This window comes from Anser cygnoides, chromosome 6 (assembly GCF_040182565.1).
Source record: "Anser cygnoides isolate HZ-2024a breed goose chromosome 6, Taihu_goose_T2T_genome, whole genome shotgun sequence".
Taxonomy (NCBI): Eukaryota; Metazoa; Chordata; class Aves; order Anseriformes; family Anatidae; genus Anser; species Anser cygnoides.
Window position 1 is genome coordinate 25,453,629 of NC_089878.1, and position 22,420 is coordinate 25,476,048.

The 22,420-nt window shown below is 72.5% G+C and overlaps 3 protein-coding genes across 7 annotated transcripts; 2 read left to right on the forward strand and 1 right to left on the reverse strand.

Moving 5' to 3' along the window:
* The first annotated feature begins 2,221 nt into the window (after window positions 1-2,221).
* DNPEP (aspartyl aminopeptidase) lies at window positions 2,222-6,904 on the forward strand. Of its 2 annotated transcripts, none has more exons than XM_066999436.1 (15): window positions 2,222-2,287; window positions 2,971-3,058; window positions 3,142-3,230; window positions 3,318-3,431; window positions 3,583-3,708; window positions 3,821-3,951; window positions 4,112-4,196; window positions 4,482-4,589; window positions 4,761-4,838; window positions 5,137-5,220; window positions 5,441-5,601; window positions 5,701-5,740; window positions 6,104-6,205; window positions 6,283-6,450; window positions 6,796-6,904. In XM_066999436.1, the coding sequence occupies exons 1-15, from the start codon at window positions 2,237-2,239 to the stop codon at window positions 6,844-6,846; spliced, it is 1,476 nt and encodes a 491-aa protein (XP_066855537.1). In that variant the 5' UTR covers window positions 2,222-2,236; the 3' UTR covers window positions 6,847-6,904. The 2 variants fall into 2 exon arrangements, with proteins under 2 accessions (XP_066855537.1, XP_066855538.1); XM_066999437.1 differs by lacking the exon at window positions 2,222-2,287 and adding an exon at window positions 2,772-2,839.
* A 565-nt stretch (window positions 6,905-7,469) lies between these two features.
* PTPRN (protein tyrosine phosphatase receptor type N) lies at window positions 7,470-16,870 on the forward strand. Its single transcript, XM_066999429.1, is given in 24 exon segments — window positions 7,470-7,626; window positions 9,081-9,131; window positions 9,311-9,424; window positions 9,618-9,723; window positions 9,830-10,028; window positions 10,176-10,320; window positions 10,323-10,499; window positions 10,664-10,780; window positions 10,872-10,939; window positions 11,025-11,314; window positions 11,424-11,510; window positions 11,602-11,681; window positions 11,778-11,842; window positions 13,319-13,531; window positions 13,643-13,852; window positions 13,943-14,090; window positions 14,242-14,315; window positions 14,553-14,630; window positions 14,804-14,923; window positions 15,067-15,233; window positions 15,938-15,991; window positions 16,080-16,144; window positions 16,239-16,312; window positions 16,398-16,870. Coding segments are annotated over 24 exon segments (2,874 nt in total). The 5' UTR covers window positions 7,470-7,526; the 3' UTR covers window positions 16,470-16,870.
* Window positions 16,871-17,074: 204 nt separating this feature from the next.
* Window positions 17,075-22,420, reverse strand: DNAJB2 (DnaJ heat shock protein family (Hsp40) member B2). 4 transcript variants are annotated; one of them, XM_048072387.2, is made up of 9 exons: window positions 21,243-21,332; window positions 20,289-20,398; window positions 19,811-19,864; window positions 19,580-19,699; window positions 19,364-19,453; window positions 19,151-19,256; window positions 18,952-19,022; window positions 18,493-18,714; window positions 17,075-17,505 (listed from the first exon to the last, which is right to left on the reverse strand). In XM_048072387.2, the coding sequence occupies exons 1-9, from the start codon at window positions 21,305-21,307 to the stop codon at window positions 17,495-17,497; spliced, it is 849 nt and encodes a 282-aa protein (XP_047928344.1). In that variant the 5' UTR covers window positions 21,308-21,332; the 3' UTR covers window positions 17,075-17,494. The 4 variants fall into 4 exon arrangements, with proteins under 4 accessions (XP_047928344.1, XP_066855541.1, XP_066855539.1 ...); XM_066999440.1 differs by lacking the exon at window positions 17,075-17,505 and adding an exon at window positions 22,296-22,352 and having other exon boundaries at window positions 17,512-18,714; XM_066999439.1 differs by lacking the exon at window positions 17,075-17,505 and adding an exon at window positions 22,262-22,420 and having other exon boundaries at window positions 17,513-18,714.

The following is a 22,420-nucleotide window of genomic DNA, read 5'->3' on the forward strand; positions in this document are numbered from 1 at the left end:
GGGAAGGACCGTGCGCCCATTCCCCGGCGCTGACAGGCCCGGGGCGCGTGCTATTGTCTAAATAGGAGATCGCGCTCCTTCCCCGCCTGGACCACGGCCCAGGCAGCGTGCCGGGGTCCCAGGAGGTTGGGGGTGCGCCGCAGGCTGCAGCCCACCGCCCGCTGCTCCCCTCGGCTGACCCCGGGTCGTGGGGGTGCTGGGGACCACCGCCTGTCCCCGAGCGCCACAGGGATGCTGGGGGGGCCTGGCTGACCCCACGGCACGTGTGGATGCTGGGGGTGGCCGGCTATCCCCTGTAATTTACAGGGATGCTGGGGCGTGTTTGCTTGCCCCCCGTGGTCCACGTAGGTATCTGGGGCAAGTTGTTGCCTCTGTGGTCCATGAGGATGCCGGGGGCGACCTCTTGCCCCCAGGGCCTGTGCAGATGCTGGAGGAGACCGGCTGCCCCCAGAGTCCCTGCGGATGCCTGCACTGATCGGTCATACCCAGCTGCCCCCAGGATCCACGGTGGTGCTGGTGGTGTTCACCTGGCCCGAGGGGACGCTGGGGATCCCCCACTGCCCCCGCGGTCCCTGGGGGCTGTCACCTCCCCCCGTGGCCGTGGGGATGCAGCCCAGCTGCCCTCGCAGGCCGCACGGACCCACGGTAACTGGCCGCCCCCGTGGCCCAGGAGGATGCTGGGGGTATCCGACTGCATGGCCTTGACGGCATCAGCCGTGCCAGTGAGATGAGGTAGTGCCCGCTGCCCGGCGTGGCTGGCGGCTCACGTCAGGCGCGGAGGCCGTGCGCTCAGCCCGCAGCAATGCCGGGCGCTGATTTCACTTCCCCATGCTCGGACACGTGGCCTGGGCTGGGGGCTCGGCGCCTCTCGCCGCTCCTGGGCGGCAGCGCGGGTGCCACCCCAGCCCTCGTCCTGGCAGAGCAGGGGTCCGGGCTGCGGAAGGAGGGGCGGCCCTTCCCGGAGCTCGGGCTGTGTTTACACACCCAGCCCGGGCCGTCTCTCCCTTAACTCTTTCCAGTGGGGCTCAGCGCTGGCCGCCCGTTCCCAGAGCCACCAGCCAGCCCAGGGAAGGCTTCCCGGTGCCCAGCCCGCACCGTGCTGCTCCCTGCACTGCTCAGCACCCTGCTCCCCGCCAGCTACCCCTGGGCACATGCATGAGCCCTGCAGCGGGGTGCAAGCACCCCGAGGAGCTGGAGCCAGCTCCGGGGGGCTGATGGGGCTGCCTGGGGCTCCCTGCGGCACCGGGGGGGCTGTGGGACACGGCGGTTCGGGGGCAGGGGCGGATCCTCCTGATGGGGCGGGGGGTGGCCGCGGCAGGTGCTGCACAGACCCCAGCACCCAGCCGGGGGTGAGTCAGAGAGTGCCCAGAAATAGACTCCGGGAGCTTTTTCGGGAAGCCCCCGTGGCTCCAAGAATAGCTGCCGCATGCCAAGGCGCTGCCCTTTGCTCGCCGACCGTGGGGCTGGGCAGGGGCCACACCCGGCACTGCCACTCACCCACGCCCCCACCCCGGGCACCCCCACCCCGGGCACCCCCACCCCGGGCACCCCCACCCCGGGCACCCCAGCCCCAGGGCACCCCCCCGATCCCACACCCAGCCACTGGGGACACATCCATCCAGGGCACCTGCGTCCTACAGTCCATCCTGGGGTCCCCGTGGGCTCCGGGGGACACACCTGATGCAGGCACCCACTTCGGAAATGTCCCCAGAGCTGGGACCCAAGCAGCCGGGTGCCCGTAGCAGTGGGGGTGATGGTGGCAGGAGGAGCAGGGGGACGGTGGCACAGGGTCCCCTCAGAGGGAGGGTGAAGGGCAAGGGGTGCTGGGCGCCCAGCCCTGCCCTGGTGCAGCACTGGGCCCTGTGTTTTGCTGTGGTGGCTGCGGTTGACATGGAGACCCCCCAGCTGTCTGCTCGCGGGGTGCCAGGAGGTGGGGGCACTTGTTCCCCTCCGGGGGGGGGGAGAGGCAGGTGCTGGGGGCTGGGAGCATAAATCCGGAGCTGTCGTGAGCTGCCGGCACGGCAGGTCCCGGGGTCAGGGGCGGCAGGACCGCCAGTTTCCAGTCCCCTGGACACGGACGACGTCTCAGGCTAACGGTGCCCGTGCTGGTGACTCAGGAGCTGGGAATCCGGCTGGCACCCAGCACCCGGCCCCTCTGTACCGCTCACGGGCTGCCACGTGCGTCCCACCCTGCGCCACGCTGCTTTCAGGGAAAACGGAGTCCTGCTGGGAAACGATGGGGGTGCTGGTGGGAGCCCTCATGCTGCTGACCCCGACCCGTGCCGGGGTCAGCAGGAGCCACCCCGAGTGCTCCCATTGCGGGCTGCCCCAGCTGGCGCAGCACTGCCCGCCGCCCGCGGCCACGGTCCCCTGGTGGACGTGGCACCGGGGGCTTGCTCCTTGCAAGGCCCAGGCGGCGCTGAAGCCGGGGTGAAGCAGTGCCACGGGGAGCCGTGCCCCCAGCGACCGACCCCAGAGCAACCCAGCGCGCACAGTCCCCTGCGGCGCCGGGCAGGATGGGCACAACCCCCGGGGGCACCCCCTGCTTGCACGCTGCCGGCAGCTGCAGCACCCTTGGGCACCGCGTCCCCGCAGGGCGCAGGGCGCAGGTGCGGGGGGCGCAAGGTGCGGGGGGCACGGTGCCCGGTGCCCGGTGCCCGGTGCAAGGTGCCCGGTGCCCGGTGCAAGGTGCCCGGAGCACGACGCAGGAGGCCCGGCGCTCCCCGGCAGCGGTGGGGGGGGGACGGGGGAGGGCTGCCCGCCGCCTCCGGTCCTCCGCGGCACCGGGGGGCGCACGGGCGCGGGGCCGGGCCGGGCCGGGGCGGCGGCGGCCATGCAGGTACCGGGCGGGAGGGAGCTGGCGGGGACGGGGTCCCCCCGAGGGGGGGGTCCAGCCGCCGCCCGGGAGCGGCTGGGGGGGGGTCTAGGGGCGTCCGAGCCGCGGGGTGACCCCGGTGCCGGTCCCCGCAGGCGGCGACCCAAGCCCCGAAGCAGGCCGTGCAGGCGGCGGCGCAGGAGCTGGTGAGGTTCGTGAACCGGAGCCCCTCGCCCTACCATGGTAAGGAACCCTCCCCCCCGTCCTGCATCCCCCTCCCCAAACCCCCCCCAGCCCCCCGGTAACGGCGCCGTTTCCCCCCGCAGCGGTGGCCGAGTGCCGCAGCCGGCTGCTGCAGGCTGGCTTCCAGGAGCTGAAGGAGACGGAGCACTGGGACATCCGCCCCGCCAGCAAGGTGGGCCGGGGGCTCGGGCGTCCCCTTCCCCGCCAGGGGAGCCGTGGCGGCGAGGTGGGGACCCTCACCGTGCGCCTCTGCCCGCAGTACTTCGTCACCAGGAACCACTCGACGCTCATCGCCTTCGCCGTCGGAGGACGGTTCCAGCCGGGGAACGGCTTCAGCCTGCTCGGGGCGCACACCGACAGCCCCTGCCTCAGGGTGAGCGAGCGCTAGCAGCGCCCGGACACGCTTCGTGGGCGAAAGGGGAGCTCCCCCGGAGCCCCCACGCCTCCCGGAGCGGGGCCTGCCCGGTGCCCACCCGAGCCCCCCGGGGCGTCGCGGTGCCGGTGACGTCTCTGCCCTCACCCAGGTGAAGCGGCGCTCCAAGCGGGGCCAGGTGGGCACGGTGCAGGTCGGAGTGGAGACCTATGGAGGGGGCATCTGGAACACCTGGTTCGACCGCGACCTCACGGTGGCAGGGAGGGTGATCGTAAAGGTGAGCCCCGGCGCGGGGACGGTGGCTCGGGTGCGTGCCCTCGCCCCGAGCGGGGCCCGCTGCTGCCCCCGTGGCCCCGCAGGGCGGCCGAGCAGTGCTCCCTATGTTTCAGGAGCCGGGCACGGGGCGCCTGCAGCAGCGCCTGGTGCACGTGGAGCGGCCCATCCTGCGCATCCCCCACCTGGCCATCCATCTGCAGCGCAGCGTCAATGAGAGCTTCGGGCCCAACACCGAGCACCACCTGTAAGTCCTGTGCTTAACATTCGCTGTGTCCTCGCTGCGCTCGGCGAGGCGGTGGCTCCCTGGGGAGCCGGGCGGGCACGCCGGGAGGGCACGCTCGCGTGTGACCTGAGCGGGAGGGCTGAGCAAAGCCCCGTTTGCTGACGGCACCGTCTTCCCGCAGGGTCCCCATTCTGGCCACTGCTGTGCAGGAGGAGCTGGAAAAGGAGGTGCTCGTGGAGGGCACACCGTGCAACGCTGCCGCCCAGGTGAGCTAGGCGTCCAGGACTGGAGGAGGCTTGTGCCAGGACCTCCATGTGCCACCTTTTGGTTGCCAGCCCTCAGGTTCCCCCTCTCCCCGTTCCCTGCTGGTAACCCCGAGCTTCACCACGTACACTGCACACCTGCTCCGCTGTGCTCTGTTCCCAGCCGTCACACAGAAAGGGGGGCAGCCCCCGTAAAGCTGTCACGGGTGGCTTCCCTGTGCTCCCAGGGGCGGTGGCGTGGCGGGGAGGTTTCCCGGCAGCCTGCCCACAGCCCTGCTTCCTTCCCAGACAGAGCGGCACAGCCCCGTGCTGCTTTCCCTGCTCTGCACCCAGCTGGGGGTGAAACCGGAGCAGATCGTGGAGCTGGAGCTGTGCCTGGCGGATACGCAGCCGGCGGTGAGTAGGGGCAGGAGCCTCCCCTGCCCGCCCGCAGCGTGCCTGCACAGGTTCTGCTGGGAGCCGGGCCCGCTGCGAGGAGGTGGCTCGTGAGGGGCCGGGTTTGGGACACATCCAGCGTACCTCTGGTGACCCGAAGCTCGTGTCCTGCTCCTCGCCCTCTGCCTGCAGACTCTCGGTGGTGCCTTTGACGAGTTCATCTTCTCCCCGCGCCTGGACAACCTGCACAGCTGCTACTGTGCCCTGCAGGTGAGCGGAGCAGGAAAGGAGCCTTGGGACTGCAACGTGGCCCCCAGGGGACTTGGTTTGGTTTAGTGGGGCCATGAGCTGCTTCCCAGGGGGACCTTGCTCGTCAGAGGACCCGGGGCTGGATGGGGGCTGCGCTGCGTGTGTGGCGTGCCCAGCAGCTCCCAAGGGTGCCGGCTTCACAGCTCCTCTCCCTGGTGCTTTGGGTTCTCCTGGGGAAATTCCCACCAGCTCGGTGTTGAGCTTCCTGCGATGGGCTGGCACTCAGGCTGGTGCCCTTTCTCCTCCTCCGTGCCTCCAGGCCTTGATCGACTCGTGCTCAGCACCCTCCTCCCTCTCCCAGGAGCCCAACGTGCGTCTCATTGCGCTCTACGACAACGAGGAGGTGAGGGCACAGCCAGGGGGCAGCCACACAGCGGGGCTCCGTCCTCTTTGCTCTCCGTCGCCGGTGTCTGGCAGGACCCGAGGGGCAAGACAGGCTTTGCTCACCCCACCACAAAGCCTGGTGTGGTTGGCAGCCTGCCTGCGGGCTGGGGGGAGCACCCCGTCACCCGGCTGTCCCCTGGGGTGGCGCTGGCTGCGGTGTGCTGATGGTGTCCTGGCAGGTGGGGTCGGAGAGCGCGCAGGGCGCGGAGTCCCTGCTGACGGAGCTGGTGCTGCGCCGGATCTCGGCGTCGCCGCAAAACCTCACGGCCTTTGAGGAGGCTGTGGCCAAGTCCTACATGATCAGCGCTGACATGGCCCACGCCGTGCACCCCAACTATGTGTGAGTATGCGGGAGCCCTGCCCCTCACCGGGGGGGACACCTCTCTCCCAGCGGCAGGAGGGAGGGCTGTGGCGTGAAACTCGTGCTGCTCTTTTGCAGAGACAAGCACGAGGAGAACCATCGGCCAGCCTTCCACAAGGTGAGCACAGCTTCTGCTTCGTGCCAGACCCGGTGCTGTCCTGCGGCAGCAGGAGGCACCCAGCCGCTCCCCAGAGTGCAGCCCCGGGTCCAACTCCAGCGTTTGTACTTTGTCCTGCCTCGTGGCTCCGCTGTGCCACGTATCCGCAGTTAGCTGCCTGGAACTGCAGCCCTCGCCCTGGAGCCCTTCCTGGCTCGGGGCTGGGGCCGGCCCCGTGGGGCTGTCCCAGGGAGGAGGGAACGGCCCGGTGGCGTGGGCTGTGGCGGTGTCTCTGAGCGTGCGTCTCTCCCGGGCACTCCTGAGCCCAGGTGCACAGCATGCCCCTGTGCAGTCCCAGACCTCACCGTGCCTTCCCTTGCACAGGGCCCCGTCATCAAAGTGAACAGCAACCAGCGCTACGCCTCCACGGCTGTCACCGAGGCGGTCATCCGGGACATCGCCGCCCGCGTGGGCGTCCCCCTGCAGGTGAGTGGCCCTGCTGGGCCCCCCGAGGGGGGCTGCGGGGCGCTGGGGGCAGCCGCCGACGCCGTGTCCCCGCGCAGGAGTTCATGGTGCGCAACGACACGCCCTGCGGCACCACCATCGGCCCCATCCTGGCGTCCCGCCTGGGGCTGCGCGTGCTGGACATGGGCTGCCCGCAGCTGGCCATGCACTCCATCCGCGAGATGTGCTGCACCTCGGGGGTGCTGCAGAGCATCACCCTCTTCAAGGTGAGCCCGGTGCCCCCCCCCACTCCCCTTTTCCCCTCGAACCCCTGCCCCCACTGCTCCACATCCCCGCCCTCCTTTATCCCCATCCCCCCCCCAGCTCGGGTCCCACCCTGCCGTGCTCCCCGCTTCCAGCGGTGCCCCCTCGCCTCCCCCCCCCCCATCCCAGCCTTCCCGGTGCCTGCCATCCCCAAATGGTTCCTATGGCAACCGGCGCTGCCTTGACTCAGCGCTGGGTTTCTATGGTGACGTGGTCCTGCTCCGTGCGAGGCGGGGGCCGCGCTGCCGCCATGCCCCCCCCCGGCGGGGGGCTCCCCCTGCTCCTCCTGATGGGCTGCCTCCTTCCAGGCCTTCTTCGAGCTCCTGCCAGCCGTCAGCGGCAGCCTGCTGGTGGACTGAGGGCGGCGAGGGGGCTTCCCGGGGGGGCTCAGCCCCGATTAAAGCTCCTCTTGTCTCAGCAGCGCGTCCGTGCGTGTGGTTGCAGTGGGAAAAGAGGGGCGTGGGTCCTGGGGGGCGCGGAGCCGCCTGGGCCGGGGGGGCCAGCGGTGGGGGTGCAGGGCGGGAGGTGACACGGGGCGGTGCGGGACGGCCCCAGGAGCCGGCAGTGCCGGGGGAGAGGGGGGTGCACAGCGCACGGCGGTGCCCGCCCGGCCCCGCAGCCCCCTGCTGCCGCGTTCCCGCGCTCCGGCTCCGGGCGCGCCACGGCGGCTTTCCCGCGGGACCGGGGTGTGAGGGCGTGGCCCGGCGCTCGCCGCCCATTGGCCCGGCTCCGGGGGCGTGGCCCAGGCGGGAGCCACTGGCGGCGCGGCGCGCCGACACACCCCCGGGGGGGCGTGGCCGGCCCCGGGGGACGCAGCGATTGGCGGCGGCGCGGGGCGCGGCGGGTTTGGCTCCGCCCCGTCGGAGGGGGGGGAGAGAAAAAAGCCGCGGCCTCCCATTGGCCGCGGCGCGGCGGCGGGCCGGCTGCGATTGGCGGGGCGGCGGCGGGGGGGCGTGGCCGGCGGCGCGGCGCGGCGGGGCGCGGGTTGGCGGCGGCGGCGGCGGCGGCGGGGGCGCCATGGTGCGGCCGTGAGCGGAGCATGGGGCGGCGGCTGCTCCGCGCGCTGCTCTGCCTCCTCCTCGTGGCCGCCCGCGGGCTGCTGCGGGCCGGCGGCGCCGCCACCGCCACCGCCGCGCACGGTGAGGCCGGGGCACCGGGACGGGGGGCGCTCGCCGGGGGTGGCCCTGCGCGGTGGGACCGGCACCGGCGCCGGGAGAGCTCCGCTGCTCCGGCGGGAGGGCCGCCGCTGCGGCCGGTTGGGCCGGCGGGGTCGGGCCCCGGGGTGCCGCCGGGATGGGGGCCGGGGCAGCGGTACCGAGCGGCGGCGGCGGCGGTTCCCCCCCCCGGGACCCCGGCGCCCTTTGGCCGCCCTCTGCCGGGAGGCGAGAGCCGCCGGTGCACCCGCCCGCCCGTCCTGCACGGCCCCCGCCCGGGGCTCCGGGGCACCGGGTGCCGTTACCGGCCGCACGGTAGCCGCTGACTCACCACCGGCGGGCCGGTGCCGCTCCGTCCATCGCCCCCGAGGCCACCCCGGCGGGGACGGCAGCGCCTCGGGGCCGCCCCGCGGGGTCCCGCCAGCCCCGGGAGCAACCGGAGACGGCGCCGGAGCGGCCGCGGCCGAGCCCTGCCCTGCCCGGGGCGGCCTCCCGGGGCCGGTGCCTCCCCCGGCGGGACGCGGCGGCGCCGCTTCAGCACCGCGGACAGCGCCCGGCCGGCCCCGCCGCCCCGGGACCGGCACCCCCGGGGACCCCCGCACCGGGGACCACCCCCCCGGGACCCCCCCCGGACCCCCTCTCACCCCTCCGGGGCCAAAGCCCCCCGCACCCCGCCGCCCCCTCCCCGCTCGTTGCCCCGTCCCCCCGTTTGTCCCCCCCCCCCAGGGAGGTGGCGCGGCGCAGCCCGCGGGTGCCGGGCTTTGGGGGTTTTTGGGGGACCCCCCCCGACACCTGCACCCCCACTTGCCCCCGTCCCCCCCGCGGCGGGCTCGGCGGGCCCCTCCCTCCCCTCCCCCCGGTTGTTTTCTCGTTCCTTCCTCGCCATCCGGGGCTGAGTCATCGCCTGCTGCCGTCTCGCTGCTGACGGTCTTGGACCGAGATGCGGGGGGGAGGAAGGGGGAAGCCGCCCCCCGCCCGAGTGCCGCCCCCCGGAACGAGCGGAGAGCCCCCCTCTCCCCCCCCCCCCGCCCCATCTGCGTGCCTGGGGTCCCCCCGCGCAGGCAGAGCGGGTCCCCACGTAGCGGGGCGCGGGGCTGCGTCCCTGCCTCGTAGTGCCACGTGTGGGTGGGCGACAGACGGGGTCTTGCGGCTCCCAGCCGTCCCTTCCCAACTGCTCCGGGCACCCCAAAGACTTCCGGGCTTCCCCCCCCCCCCCCCCCCCCCCGAGCCCCCCTCGTGGCTTTGGGGACAGGGGGAGGCGTGCGCTGGGGCCCCGTGCCACCAGGCTTTGCCCCCCGCAGACACCTCTGCACCCCTGCGGGGCTTACACGCGGAGCAGAGCTCCCCAGGCAGGTGTCCGTCCTGCTGCTGCTGAGCAAACCCCATTGCCTCCCCCCTTCTGACCATCCTGGCTCTGTCTGTCTGTCTGTCCGCCCCAGGCTGCCTGTTTGACCGGAGGCTGTGCGCCCCCCAGGAGGTGTGTGTGCAGGGTAAGTGCCTGGAGGCGCCGGGGGGGTCCCGTCTCCCGGCCCTTTCCAAGGAGCTGGGGAGGACGCAGGGCGACTTGGGGTGTGCCGTGGGGGGGGGCACGGCAGGAGAAAGGTGCCCCCCTTCTCCCCCGCGGGGTGTTTGCTTGCCCCCCGTGCCCCAGCGCCCCGCTCTGTTGCAGATGGGCTGTTCGGGCAGTGCCAGGTGGGCTCGGCGCAGGACAGACCCTACTTCCAGGTCACCTCCCCGGTGCTCCAGCGCCTGCAGGATGTCTTGCGGCACCTCATGGCACAAGGTGAAGGGGCAGGGCGTCAGGCCGCGTTGTGCAGCGGCGCGATGGGGCGCAGGAGCGTTTGGGGTCCTGCTGGCCCGAGGCTGGGGCGGGGTGAGCAGGGATGCGGCTGACCCTGGGGGGAATGGGGCCGAACGCAGGGTCAGCTGGATCCCAGGGCAGCCTCCTGGTGTCTCACGGCCCCCTCCCCGCTCAGGGCTCTCGTGGCAGGACGGCGTCACCCAGTATGTGATCTCGCAGGAGATGGAGCGCATCCCCCGCCTCCGCCCGCCGCCCTCGCTGGAGCCCGCGGCCAGGGACAGGTAGGGCAGGGCCCCCCTCCGGCCTCCTCCCTGCGGGGCCTTCCCCCCAAACGGGGCTGGGGGCACCCCGTACCCAGGAGGGTCACCCCGCACTGTTCCCTCCCAGGTTCCTGCCCCTGCGCGGCTCCCCCCGGCGAGCCCTGCTGCCCCCGGCCCCCGGCGTGCCCCCGGCCCCGCACGTGGGGCAGCCCCCGGCGCTGCTGCCCGCCACCCTGCTGCAGCGCTACCTGGAGCACCTCCTGCTGCCCCCGCCGCCCCAGCTGGGCTACGAGGAGGCCCTGCTGCACCCCTACTCCTACCACAAGGTGTGTAGCCCCTCTCCTTTCCGCCCCCCCCGCCAGAAAGGTGGGGATGGGCAGGGGGCTGCTGCGCCCCCGGCACCATCCCGGTGCCGGGGATGGGGCGGTGGGAGCGCGGCGGGCTGTGACCCGAGGACACGGTTCTGGTTGCAGTTCGGCTACCAGGACAGCGCTCACCAGCTCCCCGGCAGCACGGCCAGGCAGAGCCCTGAAACCACCTCGCTGCTGGGCCGGGTCCCTGCCCAGGCCCTTTTTGGGGCCGGCTCCGTGCCCTCCTACGGCGGGCAGCCGGGGGCGGACGGGGGCACCTCTTCCAGGACCTGGGCATGCTCTCCCTGCCCCGGGAGAAGAACGGCCGCACGGACCCCGCCGGCACCCGGCTCCCGCACGGCTTGCGGCTCCCCGGAGACTTCAGGGACGTGGAGGAGCGGGAGCAGCCGGCGCCCCTGGCCGCCCAGCCACCCCTCGCGCAGACAGGTACGGGTTCCTCCCGGTCCCGGCTCTCCATCCCGTTTGCCTTCACGCCTGCTAGCCCCCTGGTGCAAACTGTGAGCAGCATATCCTGCCCCAAACCCCTGCCTGCGGCTTCCCGAGCCCTTGGGCGCTGCAGGGCTCCGACCTGACGCTGCGCCCTCTTGCAGATGCCTCCCTGAAGAGGCTGGCCTCCCTCCTGGCCAGCTACGGGCTGGGGCTGCCCGAGCTGAGCCCCCAGCAGCTGAGCAGCCTCTCCGCCCTGCTCCAGCTGCTCCAGAGCTCTGGTGAGTCGGCCGTGGGGTCTCGCAGCGTGGGGTGTGGGGTGCTGCCTCTCCTTGGGGCTCCTTGTGGGATCTCCCTCTCTCCCCTTCCCAGGTGCTGCCAGCCCCGAAGCGCCCACAGCGAAACGTGTCAGCGTGCAGCAGGGCGCTGCCGTGCCGCAGGTGGGGTGTGCGTGCGTGGGGAGGGGGCGCAGCGCCCCCAGGGCTCCCCCCGGGGGTCCCAGCGCCTCCCTTCCCCTCCGTCCAGGTGACAGAAGGGGACATGCAGCACGGAGAGGAGCCGGTGCCCCCTTCCTCCGCGGTGCCGCCCCTCAAAACCACAGCCAGCAGCTCCCCCGCGGATGTGCCCAGGGGCCGGGGGGGCTACTCGCCAGCCCCCCCAGCAGAGCCGCAGCGGGGACGCGGGGGGGACACGCTCGGCCCCGGGACACTGGTGGCGGTGGAGAAGAAGAGCTACACGGAGGCGAAGGACGGCGCTGGGGCGCAGCGGGGCACGCGGCCGCCGGATGAGTACGGCTACATCGTCACGGACCAGAAGTGAGAGCTGCGTCGGGGCTCCCTGAGCATGTGCAGACCCCATCCCCGGCATGGGGGCCGTGTACCCCCCCCTGCTGCCCCCTCCTCACCCTGCCTCTGCTCCCCGCAGGCCGCTGGGGCTGGCCGCCGGCGTGCGGCTGCTGGAGCTCCTCGCCAAGCGCGTGCACCTCTCCACCGCCAGCTTCATCAACATCAGGTGAGGGAGCGGGGCTGTACGGCCACCCGAGGAGCGGAGGGGATGGGGACGGGGTCTGCACGCCCCGGTCTCACCCTGTGTCCCCCGGCAGCGTCGTGGGTCCTGCGCTCACCTTCCGCGTCCGGCAGAACGCCCAGAACCTCTCGCTGGCCGACGTGGCCAGCCGGGCTGGTGAGTGGGCTCGGGGCTGGGGTTCCCCTGCTCCTGCCCCCCCCCCCCCCTTTTTTTTTTTTTATTGCCCTCCGTCTGAGCGTCTTCCGTCCGCAGAGCAAATGAAGGCAGAGCTGGAGGCAGAGCTGGGCCTGAAGATCGTGCAGACGGGAGTGGGAGAGGTAGGGGCACGGCGGGGCTGTCCCTCGGGGCCGGGGCGGGCAGCGGGGTGCTGCGGTGAGCGTGGGGCTCTGGGGGTCCCCGGGAGCAGAGGGCGGTGTCCTCCAGGACCGGGGGGGCTACAGGCTGCACCCCCCAGGGCTGATCTCGTACCCTCATATCCCTACGGCCCGTGCACCCTTCTCTAGCGAGGGCCTGGCCATCCTAGCTCTGCGCTGTGCCCTCAGCACCCTGGGGACCAGGCAGGGAAAACGCCGTCCCCCCAGGGACCAGCAAAGCAGCTGGGGGCAGGGATGGAGCAGCCGCCATCTGCTGGGAGGGGGGCACCCCCTCCCCGCGCCCCTCTGGGACCTCGGGAGCCGTCTCCTGGGGCGGGGGAGTGGGGCCAGAGGTGGGGACCGAGCACAGCCCCCGCGTTTGCAGCCTGGGGACGGGTACAGCAAGCCCCGGGGTCCCCATTTCCCACCCGTCCTCCCCTGCGGAGAGATTTGGGGACCCTGGTGGGGGGAAGGCCGTGGGGGGGGGCCCTGGGCTCCGTGGGCACCGTGGAGCATCGCTATGGCAACGCCGCTGGATGTGACGAGCGGCAGGAGCCGGGAGGTGAGGGAGCCGCTCTCGCTGCGGGGGCCTTCTCGGTCCCCCGGCCCCGCTCCGGGCTCGGTGTGGGGGCAGGACGAGAGGTGGGGGCCTCACGCAGGGCTGCTGGCACCGTGCTCGCCGCAGCCGAGGTCCCCTTGGGGAGGGGGGTGGCAAAACGGTGCGCCCTCTCCCCCCGGGGCCTTCCCCCTCGCCCCCCGGGGCGGGGGCATCCCCGGCAGCGTGAGGGGTGACGTGGGGCTGGTGACGGTGAGGATGGTGATGGCGGTGACGCCGCATCCCCCCGGTAACCTCGCCGGGCCGTGGCCAATGGCAGCCCGAGGCAGTGAGGTAATGCCGGGCTCCGGCGCCGCGTTGGGTGTGGGGGGTTTTTTTTTTTTTGGGGTGTGGGGGGGGGATTGCCCCCGGACCCGGCAGAAGGGGGGCTCAGCCTTGGGGGGGTTCATCCAGCGAGGGCTCAGCACCCTCCTGCCACAGCGTGCGGGATGAGGGGTTGAGGAGGTTCAGCCTCTTGGGGTGGATGGGGCAGGAGCGCGCTGAGCCCAGGCTCCTGCCCCACGGAAGGGCCAGGAATGGGGCATCCCAGGCTGGGGGGGCCCAGGGAGCAGCCCCCCGGTGCTGGGAGCGGTAGGATGCAGGCTGCACCCCCCTGCATCCCCAGGGACGCGAGTGCGAGCCGTGCGCCATGCAGGCGGGTGCAAACCGCGGCACACACGTCCCCGGGGGGGCACCAGCTCTGCCCCAGCCATGTGCTGGGAGGAGCAGCACAGCCCCGACCATCCTCGCTCTGCTTTAGCCCCCCAAAAACGATGCAGAACGGGGTCTTCCCCCCCCCCCCGTGCAGATGCCCCCCGCTAATCCTTGCTCGGCTCTGCCCCCAGCGAAACGAGGCGGCTGCCTACCCGCACCCCTCCCGCTTCGGGGACGGCTTCCACTCGGTGCTGCTGACCTTCATCGCCCTGGCCTGCGTGGCCGGCGTCTCCATCGCGGCCGCCGCGGCCTTCTGCCTCCGGCAGCACGCCAAGCAGCGGGAGAAGGAGCGCCTGGCCGCCCTGGGGCCCGAGGGTGCCGCCGACAGCACCCTCGAGTACCAGGTAGGGGTGCTGGGCGCCGCGGGATGCGGCCAAACTGCATCGGCACTGCTCGGGGGGTGCGCAGCGGGGTGCCCCGCAGCTGAGGGTTGGGGTGCTGGCCGGTGTCCCCAGGAGCTGTGCCGCCAGCACATGGCCACCAAGTCGCTGTTCGGCCGCGCCGAGGCCCCCGCAGCGCCGGCGGAGACGTCGCGGGTGAGCAGCGTCTCGTCGCAGTTCAGCGACGCCCCGCAGCCCAGCCCCAGCTCGCACAGCAGCACGCCGTCCTGGTGCGAGGAGCCCGTCCAGTCCAACATGGACATCTCCACCGGGCACATGATCCTGGTGAGCCCCCCCGGCAGGGATACGGCCCCTCGAGGCCCCCCCCCCCCCCCCCCCCGTCACCGGGCTGACCCCCACCTCTCTCCGTGCCAGGCCTACATGGAGGACCACCTCCGCAACCGGGACCGGCTGGCCAAGGAGTGGCAGGCTCTGTGCGCCTACCAGGCCGAGCCCAGCATCTGCTCCGTCGCCCAGAGCGAAGCCAACCTGAAGAAGAACCGCAACCCGGACTACGTGCCCTGTGAGCGGCCCGGGGGCCTGCTGCCGGGGGGAGGCAGGAGGGACGCGAGGGGCAGGGGGATGCTTGAGGCCGAGGCAGGCTGCGGTGTGCCCCAGGTAGCTGGCAGGTGCTGCCCTGGCTGCTGACGGCCTCCCCGGCTCCTTTTCCCCAGATGACCACGTGCGGATCAAGCTGAAAGCCGAGAGCAACCCGTCCCGCAGCGACTTCATCAATGCCAGCCCCATCGTGAGTGAGCGCGGGGGGTCCCACGGGGGGTCCCACCCTGCCGCGGGCTCGGCCCTGTGAGGTGGGGCCAGACCCAGCGTGCAGCCATCTGGGCTATCCCAGGGCATACCCATCCCAGGGTTCGGATGTTAAAATCCATCCCCCCGGCTGTGGCAGCTGGAGCTCCCTTTCAGCCCTGTTGCCCCCCGGAGCCCCTCTCGGTGCCACATCCCCGTGACCCCCCCTCTCCCCCTGCAGATCGAGCACGACCCGCGGATGCCGGCGTACATCGCCACGCAGGGACCGCTGTCCCACACCATCGCCGACTTCTGGCAGGTGAGCGTCCCCCGGCAATCTGGGCACGGGGGGGGGGCTGCCCCACGCACGCAGCCGGGGCTCCTCCGCCCTGGCCCTGGTGCCGCTCACCGCGGTCCAGCCGGGTCCCAGCAGCTCGGCCACCGTGCCTGGGCCGTCCCCCGGCGGTGACGGCCGCGGCGCTGTGCGCGCAGATGGTGTGGGAGCACGGCTGCACCGTCATCGTCATGCTGAGCCCCCTGGCCGAGGACAGCGTGAAGCAGTGTGACCGCTACTGGCCGGACGAGGGCTCCTCCCTGTACCACATCTACGAGGCAAGCGAGGGCTGGGAGCATCCCTGGGGGCTCCTGGGAGCACCGCCCTGCCCTGCTTCTCCAGCGTGGGGCTGTGCGGTGCGAGGCTCCCCCGCGGCCCCTGTCACCCCCATCCCGTGTGTCGTCCCCCCCTCCCCGGGCAGGTGAACCTGGTGTCGGAGCACATCTGGTGCGAGGACTTCCTGGTGCGCAGCTTCTACCTGAAGAACGTGCAGTCGCAGGAGACCCGCACCCTGACGCAGTTCCACTTCCTCAGCTGGCCGGCCGAGGGCATCCCCGCCACCACCCGGCCCCTCCTCGACTTCCGCAGGTGAGCGCCAGCCCCCCCGGGTTGGGGGGGGGGCACCGGTGTCCGGGCAGGGTGGGCGCAGCTCGGCTCCAGGGCTGGGGGCTGGCGGTGGCGGGGAGCGACGGACAGGGACGAGCCACCAGGGGAAGAGGCTGGGGGCTCTCCAGCCCTCGCGGTGGGGATGGCACAGCCTTGGCACCCTCCCCAGCCCTGGGTGCAAGAAGAAACACCCCGTGGGGCAGGCACAGAACTGGTCACCTCGCGGCTCAGCTCCGGCTTCACCTGCAGCCGGGGGGGGGGCTCCTGCTGGGGCCAGGGACCCTGCTTTTGGGGGCACCGGGGCTCTCCGGGCACGTCGCCCCGCTCACGCGCTCTGTCTCTCTGTCTGTCTCTGTCCCTCTCTCGCAGCTGCCGGCGTCATTTTTGTGATTTGCAGCTAGTAATCTGGCTCCAGTTGCATAGTCACAAAAGTGATCGTTGGCAGCCGTGCCTGCTGCATGGAGCGTGCCGGGAGCCCAGCCGGGGCCGGCACGCGGCTTCGTGCCCCCGCCGGACCAGAGCCACCCCCCCCCTCTGCTCTCCCCCGTCCCATGCCAGGGAGGTGGCAGGAGCCGAGGGCCGGACCCCCCCCCCCCCCCGTGCCACGTCGCTGCCCCCGTTTGCTCGGTGCAGCCTGCCCCCGGCAGGGCAGGGCGCTGATGTGCCGCTGCCTCTTGTCCTTGCAGGAAGGTGAACAAGTGCTACCGCGGCCGCTCCTGCCCGATCATCGTGCACTGCAGGTACCGCTGGGGCCGGGGGGGGCTGCGAGGCAGGGACAGGCTGGCCCCCGCCGCTGGCCACCCCGTGCCAAACACCCGCGTCTTGCAGTGATGGCGCAGGCAGGACCGGGACCTACATCCTCGTCGACATGGTCCTGAACCGCATGGCCAAAGGTACGGCGGTGCCGCGGGCGCTTCTGCCCCCTCTGGCTGGCGGCGGGGGGGGGCTCAGCCCTGACCTCCGCCCTTCCTCGTGCCTCTCCCCCAGGGGTGAAGGAGATCGACATCGCCGCCACGCTGGAGCACATCCGCGACCAGCGGCCCGGCATGGTGCAGACCAAGGTACCCCAGGCCCCCTCCCTGGCTGCCCCCAGCCCCGGGCGGGGGCTGCCCCCAGGCTCACCCCCCCCCCCCTCTGCGCCCCCAGGACCAGTTTGAGTTCGCGCTGACGGCCGTGGCCGAGGAGGTGAACGCCATCCTGAAGGCACTGCCGCAGTGATGGCAAAGGACCCCCCCACCTTCCCTCTCGTCTCCTCCGCCCCCCGACACCCCCCGCCCTCTGGCTTCGAGCGCTCTCCTCGCCCTGTAAATGCTGTCTGTGCTGCTCGCTGCCCCCCCCTGCCCCGTGGCACCGAGCCCCCCCTGCTGCCGCAGGACCTGCCTCTCCTCCCCTGCAGCGGAGGGGCCGGGGGGGCGATGCCGGGATGGTGCCATGGGGACGCGTCCTCACCCCCCCCCCCCAGCCGGGGGAGCGCTGCGCTGGGGTCCTGGTCCTGCCCCCCCCCAATCCCCTCCGTGTCGTTCCCACCTCGTCACTCGAGCAGAAGAGAAATTTCTAGAGAAATATAATTTTGTATCTGGATGTGAATAAAGTTCTCGTGTTGCGTTGGTGCAGCTGCAGCCCGGCCTGGCCTCCCTCTGTGTGGGCATGGGGGGGGGGGACACGCAGGGGTGGCGGGCTCTGAAGCACCCCCGGGAGCACAGCCTGCACCCCCCCCCCCAGTGCTGCAGAGCCCAGAGCTGCCCCCAGGTAGGGGCAGGGGGGGGACCCTGCACCCCGCTTTGGGGCTGCCCCCACGCCAGAGACACCCCACATGCGGCAGCTCCTGCAAACAGTTTATTGACTGCTGTGGGCAGACGGGGTCTGGGGGGGGCTACGGGGGCACAGCCTGCTACTGCTGCCTTGCTGCCCTTCGCTGCCTGCCCCCCCGTCCCCCCCATATCCCCCCACCCCTCGGGTGCACCCCAACAGCAGCCAGCTGGGGCTAAGCTACAGCACCCCCTGCTCCAGCCCCCCCGTCACCCCCTTCTGCTGCCTCCCCGGGGCACGCTCGAGGTTCACCCCCCCCCCAAAATCCCCCAGGTATTGCTGGGCCATAGGGCCCGTCCCCCCCAACCCCACGGAGGCAGGGGGTGCTGGGGAAGGGGGTGGCAGGGGGTGGCCGTGCAGGGACAAAGCGGAGTCCTGGCTCGGAGAGCCTCCGTGGGCGAGCGGGCGTGCGCGGTCCCCCGGGCGCAGCAGCCTCAGAACACACCTGGGGAGACAAGCGGAGGGGGGGGGGGACACAACACGACCGGTGAAACCCAGTGCTGGGAGCGCGTGGGACGTGGGGAAGGAAGGAGGAAGGTCTGAGGAGGAGGAGGAGGAGGAGAGCCAAGGCACAGTGCAGCCGAGCTGGCACCCACCTCCCCGTGGGAGCGCGGCCGGGGGGGGGGGGTCACAGCTTTGGGGTGCCCCCCCCCGGCCAAGGCAGGGGGTTGCCAGTGCCCTGTGGGGTGCGTGAGGGGTGGGAGAAGGGGGGTACGTGGTGGTGGGGAGGCAGCGGGGGGGCAGGCAGGGTCAGCAGCAGGAGGGACGGAGGAGGAGGTGAAGGCAGGAGCGGCGGCGTCCAGCCAGACACGAGGCACCAAGCAGAGTCCACGCACGCACACGCCCTTCCTTGCGAGGAGGGAGACCCCCGAAGCCCCCTCCCCAGGCCCACCCAGGCCAGGCGGGGGGGGCGGCAGCAGGGGGGCACTGTCACAGCCCCTGCCCGGCAGTCCCCGGGAGCCGGGGCACGGAGCTGCCCGTCCCACCGAGACCCCACCGAGGGCCCCTCACCCAGCAGCCAGCCTAACCCTGGCGGCCCCCCCAGCTCCAGGCCCCCCCCAGCCGCCTGCCCACCCGGGGAGGAGCAAGGAGGCAGGGCACAGACCCCGTCCCTTGCCGGGGGGAAGGCAGGAGCCGAGCCGCGGGCAGCCCCGCCGTAACGGGGCCGCGCTGAACCCCGGCACCCCTTCTCCCCTCCGTGCCCTACAGAGGGCCCTGCTCGTGGCGGGGGGGCACAGCCCCCGGCCCCGCGCTCACAGCAGGTGGCAGTGCCACTGCTTCGCTTTGGGGGCAGGCTCGTGCCCCGGTGCCAAGGGGCTGCCAGCCCTGGGGGGCTCCCGCTCGGGCCCCCCCCGGTTCCTGCGGGCCGTGCCGGTGGCAGGGGGGCCGGGGCTGCCCCCCGGGGCTGGGGGGGCACTGGGGCCGTGCCCACCTGCTCGGTGGTGCCCCGCGGCCTCCATCTCGGACAGGCTGTAGGCCATGGCCAGCTGCAAGTCCTCGTCCTCGTCCTCGCTGTCCGTGTAGAGGCAGACGGGCGAGGAGCTCTGGGGCCGGTGCGGGGCGGGCGGCGGGGGCGAGGGGGGGCGCGGGCTGGGGAAGGCTTGCTGCTCCCGCCGGCTCAGCTCCAGCCCCAGCGCCATGTCGTCTGGGACACCTGTGGGACGGGAGGGGGATTACTGGCACCGGGTCCCAACCTCCCCAAATCCCGGTCCCCCCCCTGCTCCATGCACCCCAGCGCAGAGCCGGGTTGGGTCCCCCCCCTGCTCAAAAATCCCAAACCTGCCCAAATCCAAGCCCTGACGCAGCACCCCACGGCCCCGCTAAGGGAGGAGGGGGTCCCCAAAAAGGGGCGCGGGCAGGTGGCACGGCCAGCCCCGAAGCAGCCTCTCACCGTCAATGTGGATCGACTTCAGCTCCCCGTCCTCCTCCACCTCCACGCGCTCCCGCCCGTTCTCGATGATCCTGCAGGCAGACAGACGGACGGACGGACGGACGGACAGACAGACAGACAGACAGTCAGCCGGCGGCCCAAGCACCCCGGCAGCAAGCAGCAGGGTGCGAGCAGCTCCCAGCACGGCCGGGGCCCTCACCGCTTGGTGGTGATGCGCCGGCCGTTGACGAAGGTGGTGGAGGTGGAGACGGAGCGGAAACCCAGCCCCGCGTCGGCACCGGAGCTGAAGGACGAGGCGAAGAAATCTGCAGGAGGGAGCCACAGCATCAGTGCCCGCGGGGCTCGGGGCACACGGGGGCAAACCGGGCGCTGCCCAGGTGTGAGCAGCAGCAGGGGCTGACGATACCCCTACCTGAGGAGCCAGGGAACGGGGAGAAGAAGTGGCCCCCTCCGTGGTGCCGGTGGCCAGCTCCTCGCAGCTCGGAGAAGGGCAGCATCTCGTCTGCAAGGCAGGGAGCCCCCCTTCAGCAGCAGCCCCCAGACCCCGCGGCATCCAACCGTCCCCGAGCTCCACGGCTGCCCCAGGACCCCAGCCCCGGCCCCTGTCCCCCTCCCACCCCACACGCACCAAAGAAGTCAGCGAAGGGGTCTCGCCCGCCGAAAAACTCCCGGAAAACGTCGTGGGCGCTGCGGAAGGTGAAGGTGAACTCGGGGGCCCCGGCGTCGGCCCTGGAGCCCCCTGGTCCTGCTGGAGGGAAGAGGCAGAGGGTTAAGCGGAGCCCGGGGTGGGGACCCCCAAGAGGGCAGGAGCTCCCGGGGGTGCAGTAGCCCTCTGTAGCCCTCTTTTGCCCCCACTCACCTGCCCCCATGAGGCCCTCTTTGCCATAGCGGTCATAGATATCGCGCTTCTGCTCTGGAAGAAGAAGAGAGGGAGGCTGGGGGGGAGCTGGGAGCCAGGCCTGGGCCCGAAAGCAGCAGCACGAGCACGAAGCGGCGATGTTCCCACAGCCAAGGTGGGTGCAGAGCAGTGGGGAGCGAGGCAAGGGGGGTGGCACAAGCCCCCGCTGCTCCCCCTGAGCCACCAACACCGGTCAAGGCTGCGCCAGCCCCAGCGGGGAGACCTCCCCCTGGGCACCATCGCTCACGAGAGCCTTTTTGTGAGGAGGCAGCCCAGCCCCACAGGCTGCAGGAGAGACCTGCTGCCTCCTGGGGACGGGGGCTCTCACGCAGCCCAGGGCTGCCAGCCGGGTGAGCCCAGCAGGACACACGGGGTGTCAGGGTTAGGAGCCCCAAGGGCAGGGGGGGGGGACACGCGGCACAGCATCGTGGCCTCTTACTGTCTGACAGCACTTCGTAGGCCTCCGCGATTTCTTTGAACTTCTGCTCGGCGTATTCCTTGTTGTCGGGGTTTTTATCCGGGTGCCATTTCAGCGCTGCCTTCCTGTACCTGCACAGAGGACAGGCAGCGGTGGGCACACCACGGCCCCCGCGCCAGCCAAGCCCCTCTGAGCGCTCGCAGCTCCCGAGGTTTAAACCAGCCCCTGGCGCCCTCCTGATTCACAGCCTCTCCCTTCAGCGCTTCACCCCAGCTTTGGTCCCAGGCCCTGTGCATACAGAGGTGGACTCGCTGCTCCCGCCCTCCCTGCAATGTCACCCGTATCAGCCACAAACCCTCCCACAGCTGTTGTCTATTCCCACCCCCTCAGATGGCCCCAGGCATCCCGCTCCCCTCCGCTGGCTGGGCAGGACGAGCGGGTCGATGGCGCACGCCAGCTCGGGCATCGGTCCCCACACCCTGTCCCTCCCTGGGGGCTAACGGGTCCCTGGAGCTGTGCTGGGCTCTGCTCGCTGCAGGATGCCTGGGCACGCAGCCATGGCTGTCCCGGGGGCACGGCTGGGCTCTGCGAGCTCTCCCAGCACCCGGCCACACGGCTTCTCATCGACTTTTCTCCCTCTCCCCCTTTTAGCTGGGTCAGGGCTCTGGGTCGCTGCACAGCTCTTGGCAAGGAGGGGTCTTCCCAAGCTGGCTCTGCCAGCCGTCCTCTGCCACCCCCGTGTCCTTCGGAGGGGACAAGGAGACCCTCGTGAGCACCAGCAGGACCTCTGTGCCCATCCCGAGCCCTGCGCTGGCACCAGGGACGAGGGCACCAAACCCCAACAAGGGCAGCCTTTGTGCAGCGCCGCCCCGGCCTCTGCACGGACAGGCAGCGCCAACCCGCGCCGTTAGACGGACGGAAACAAAGGCCGGGGGGCCGCGCCAGGGCGCGAGCCCACGCCTGGCACAGGCTTACGCCTTCTTGATGTCGTCGGCGGTGGCATTGCGGCTCACGCCCAGCGCCTCGTAGTAGTCCACCATGACGCGCGGCCGTCCCGCGGGGACGCTGGGGAGGAACGGCAGGGTCAGGCAGCGCAGGGCAACGGGAGCGCCGCGGGAGCACGCGCGGGCTGTCCCCCCCTCCCCACGTCCCGCGCGGACCCTCCCCACCACCCTGGCTGCCTCCCAGCCTGCCACCCCCCGAACCTCGCGCAGCATCCCTGTCAGCTCCGGGGGCGCGCTGCTCTCTGCCCCCCTCCCGGCAGCTGCGTCACCTCTGTCCCCGGCTGCGCCCTCCCCAAATCCCCCCGCCCCGCACCGGGTGCCCCCCCCCAGCCCCGCAGCTCACCCAGGCAAGGGATGCCGGTGCACTGCACCCCGACGGGGCGGGGTATGGAGGCTGCCCTCGGTTCCCCCCCCCTCCCCCCCCGCCATAAGGCGCTTAGCGGCTATCAGGCCTTAGCGGATCAGGGGCTCCGCAGGGCGGCACGATCGGCACGGCAGCGGCCGGTGCCCCCCCGCCCCGACACAGCCGCAGCAGGGGCCGGCGGCTCCGTCTCGCCCTGCCCGGCGCTGGCACCGGCACCGGGACGGGGCCCGCCCCCGGCCGGGCTGTAAACACGGCGCCCTGCCCGCCGCCCGCCAGCCGCGGGGGGAGCGGCCCGGCCCGGTGCGACGGGCGCTGCGCAGCTGCTGGAAGTTTCCGTCTCTCCCCCCGCCACCGGCGGGCAGCCCTGGGCTGCGGCCAGCGGATCTAGGCCACCGGCAGGGGAAGGACCGCCGCACCGGCCGCACGGGAAGGGCCCGGACCCGTGCGTCCCCGCTCCCCGCCGTGCGCCCCGGTGCCCGCCGTGCGCCCCGCTCCCCGTGCGTCCCGGTCCCCCCGTGCGCCCCTGTTCCAAGCGCGTCCCCGCTCCCCGTGCGCCCCGGTCCCCCCGTGCGCCCCCGCCCCGCCGCCCCCCTGCCGCAGCCCGGTCCCCCCGGCGCCGTGCCCACCTCGCTGCCGCAGCCGAGCCCTCCCCGCCGGTACCGGGCCGCCCGCGCCCCGCGTCCCGCGTCCCCCGGCCCGGGCCGCAGCGGGGGCTGGAGGCGGCTCCCGCTGCTTGACGAGCACCGGCCGCAGCCAACCGAAGTGCGGCCGCCTCGTGACGTCCT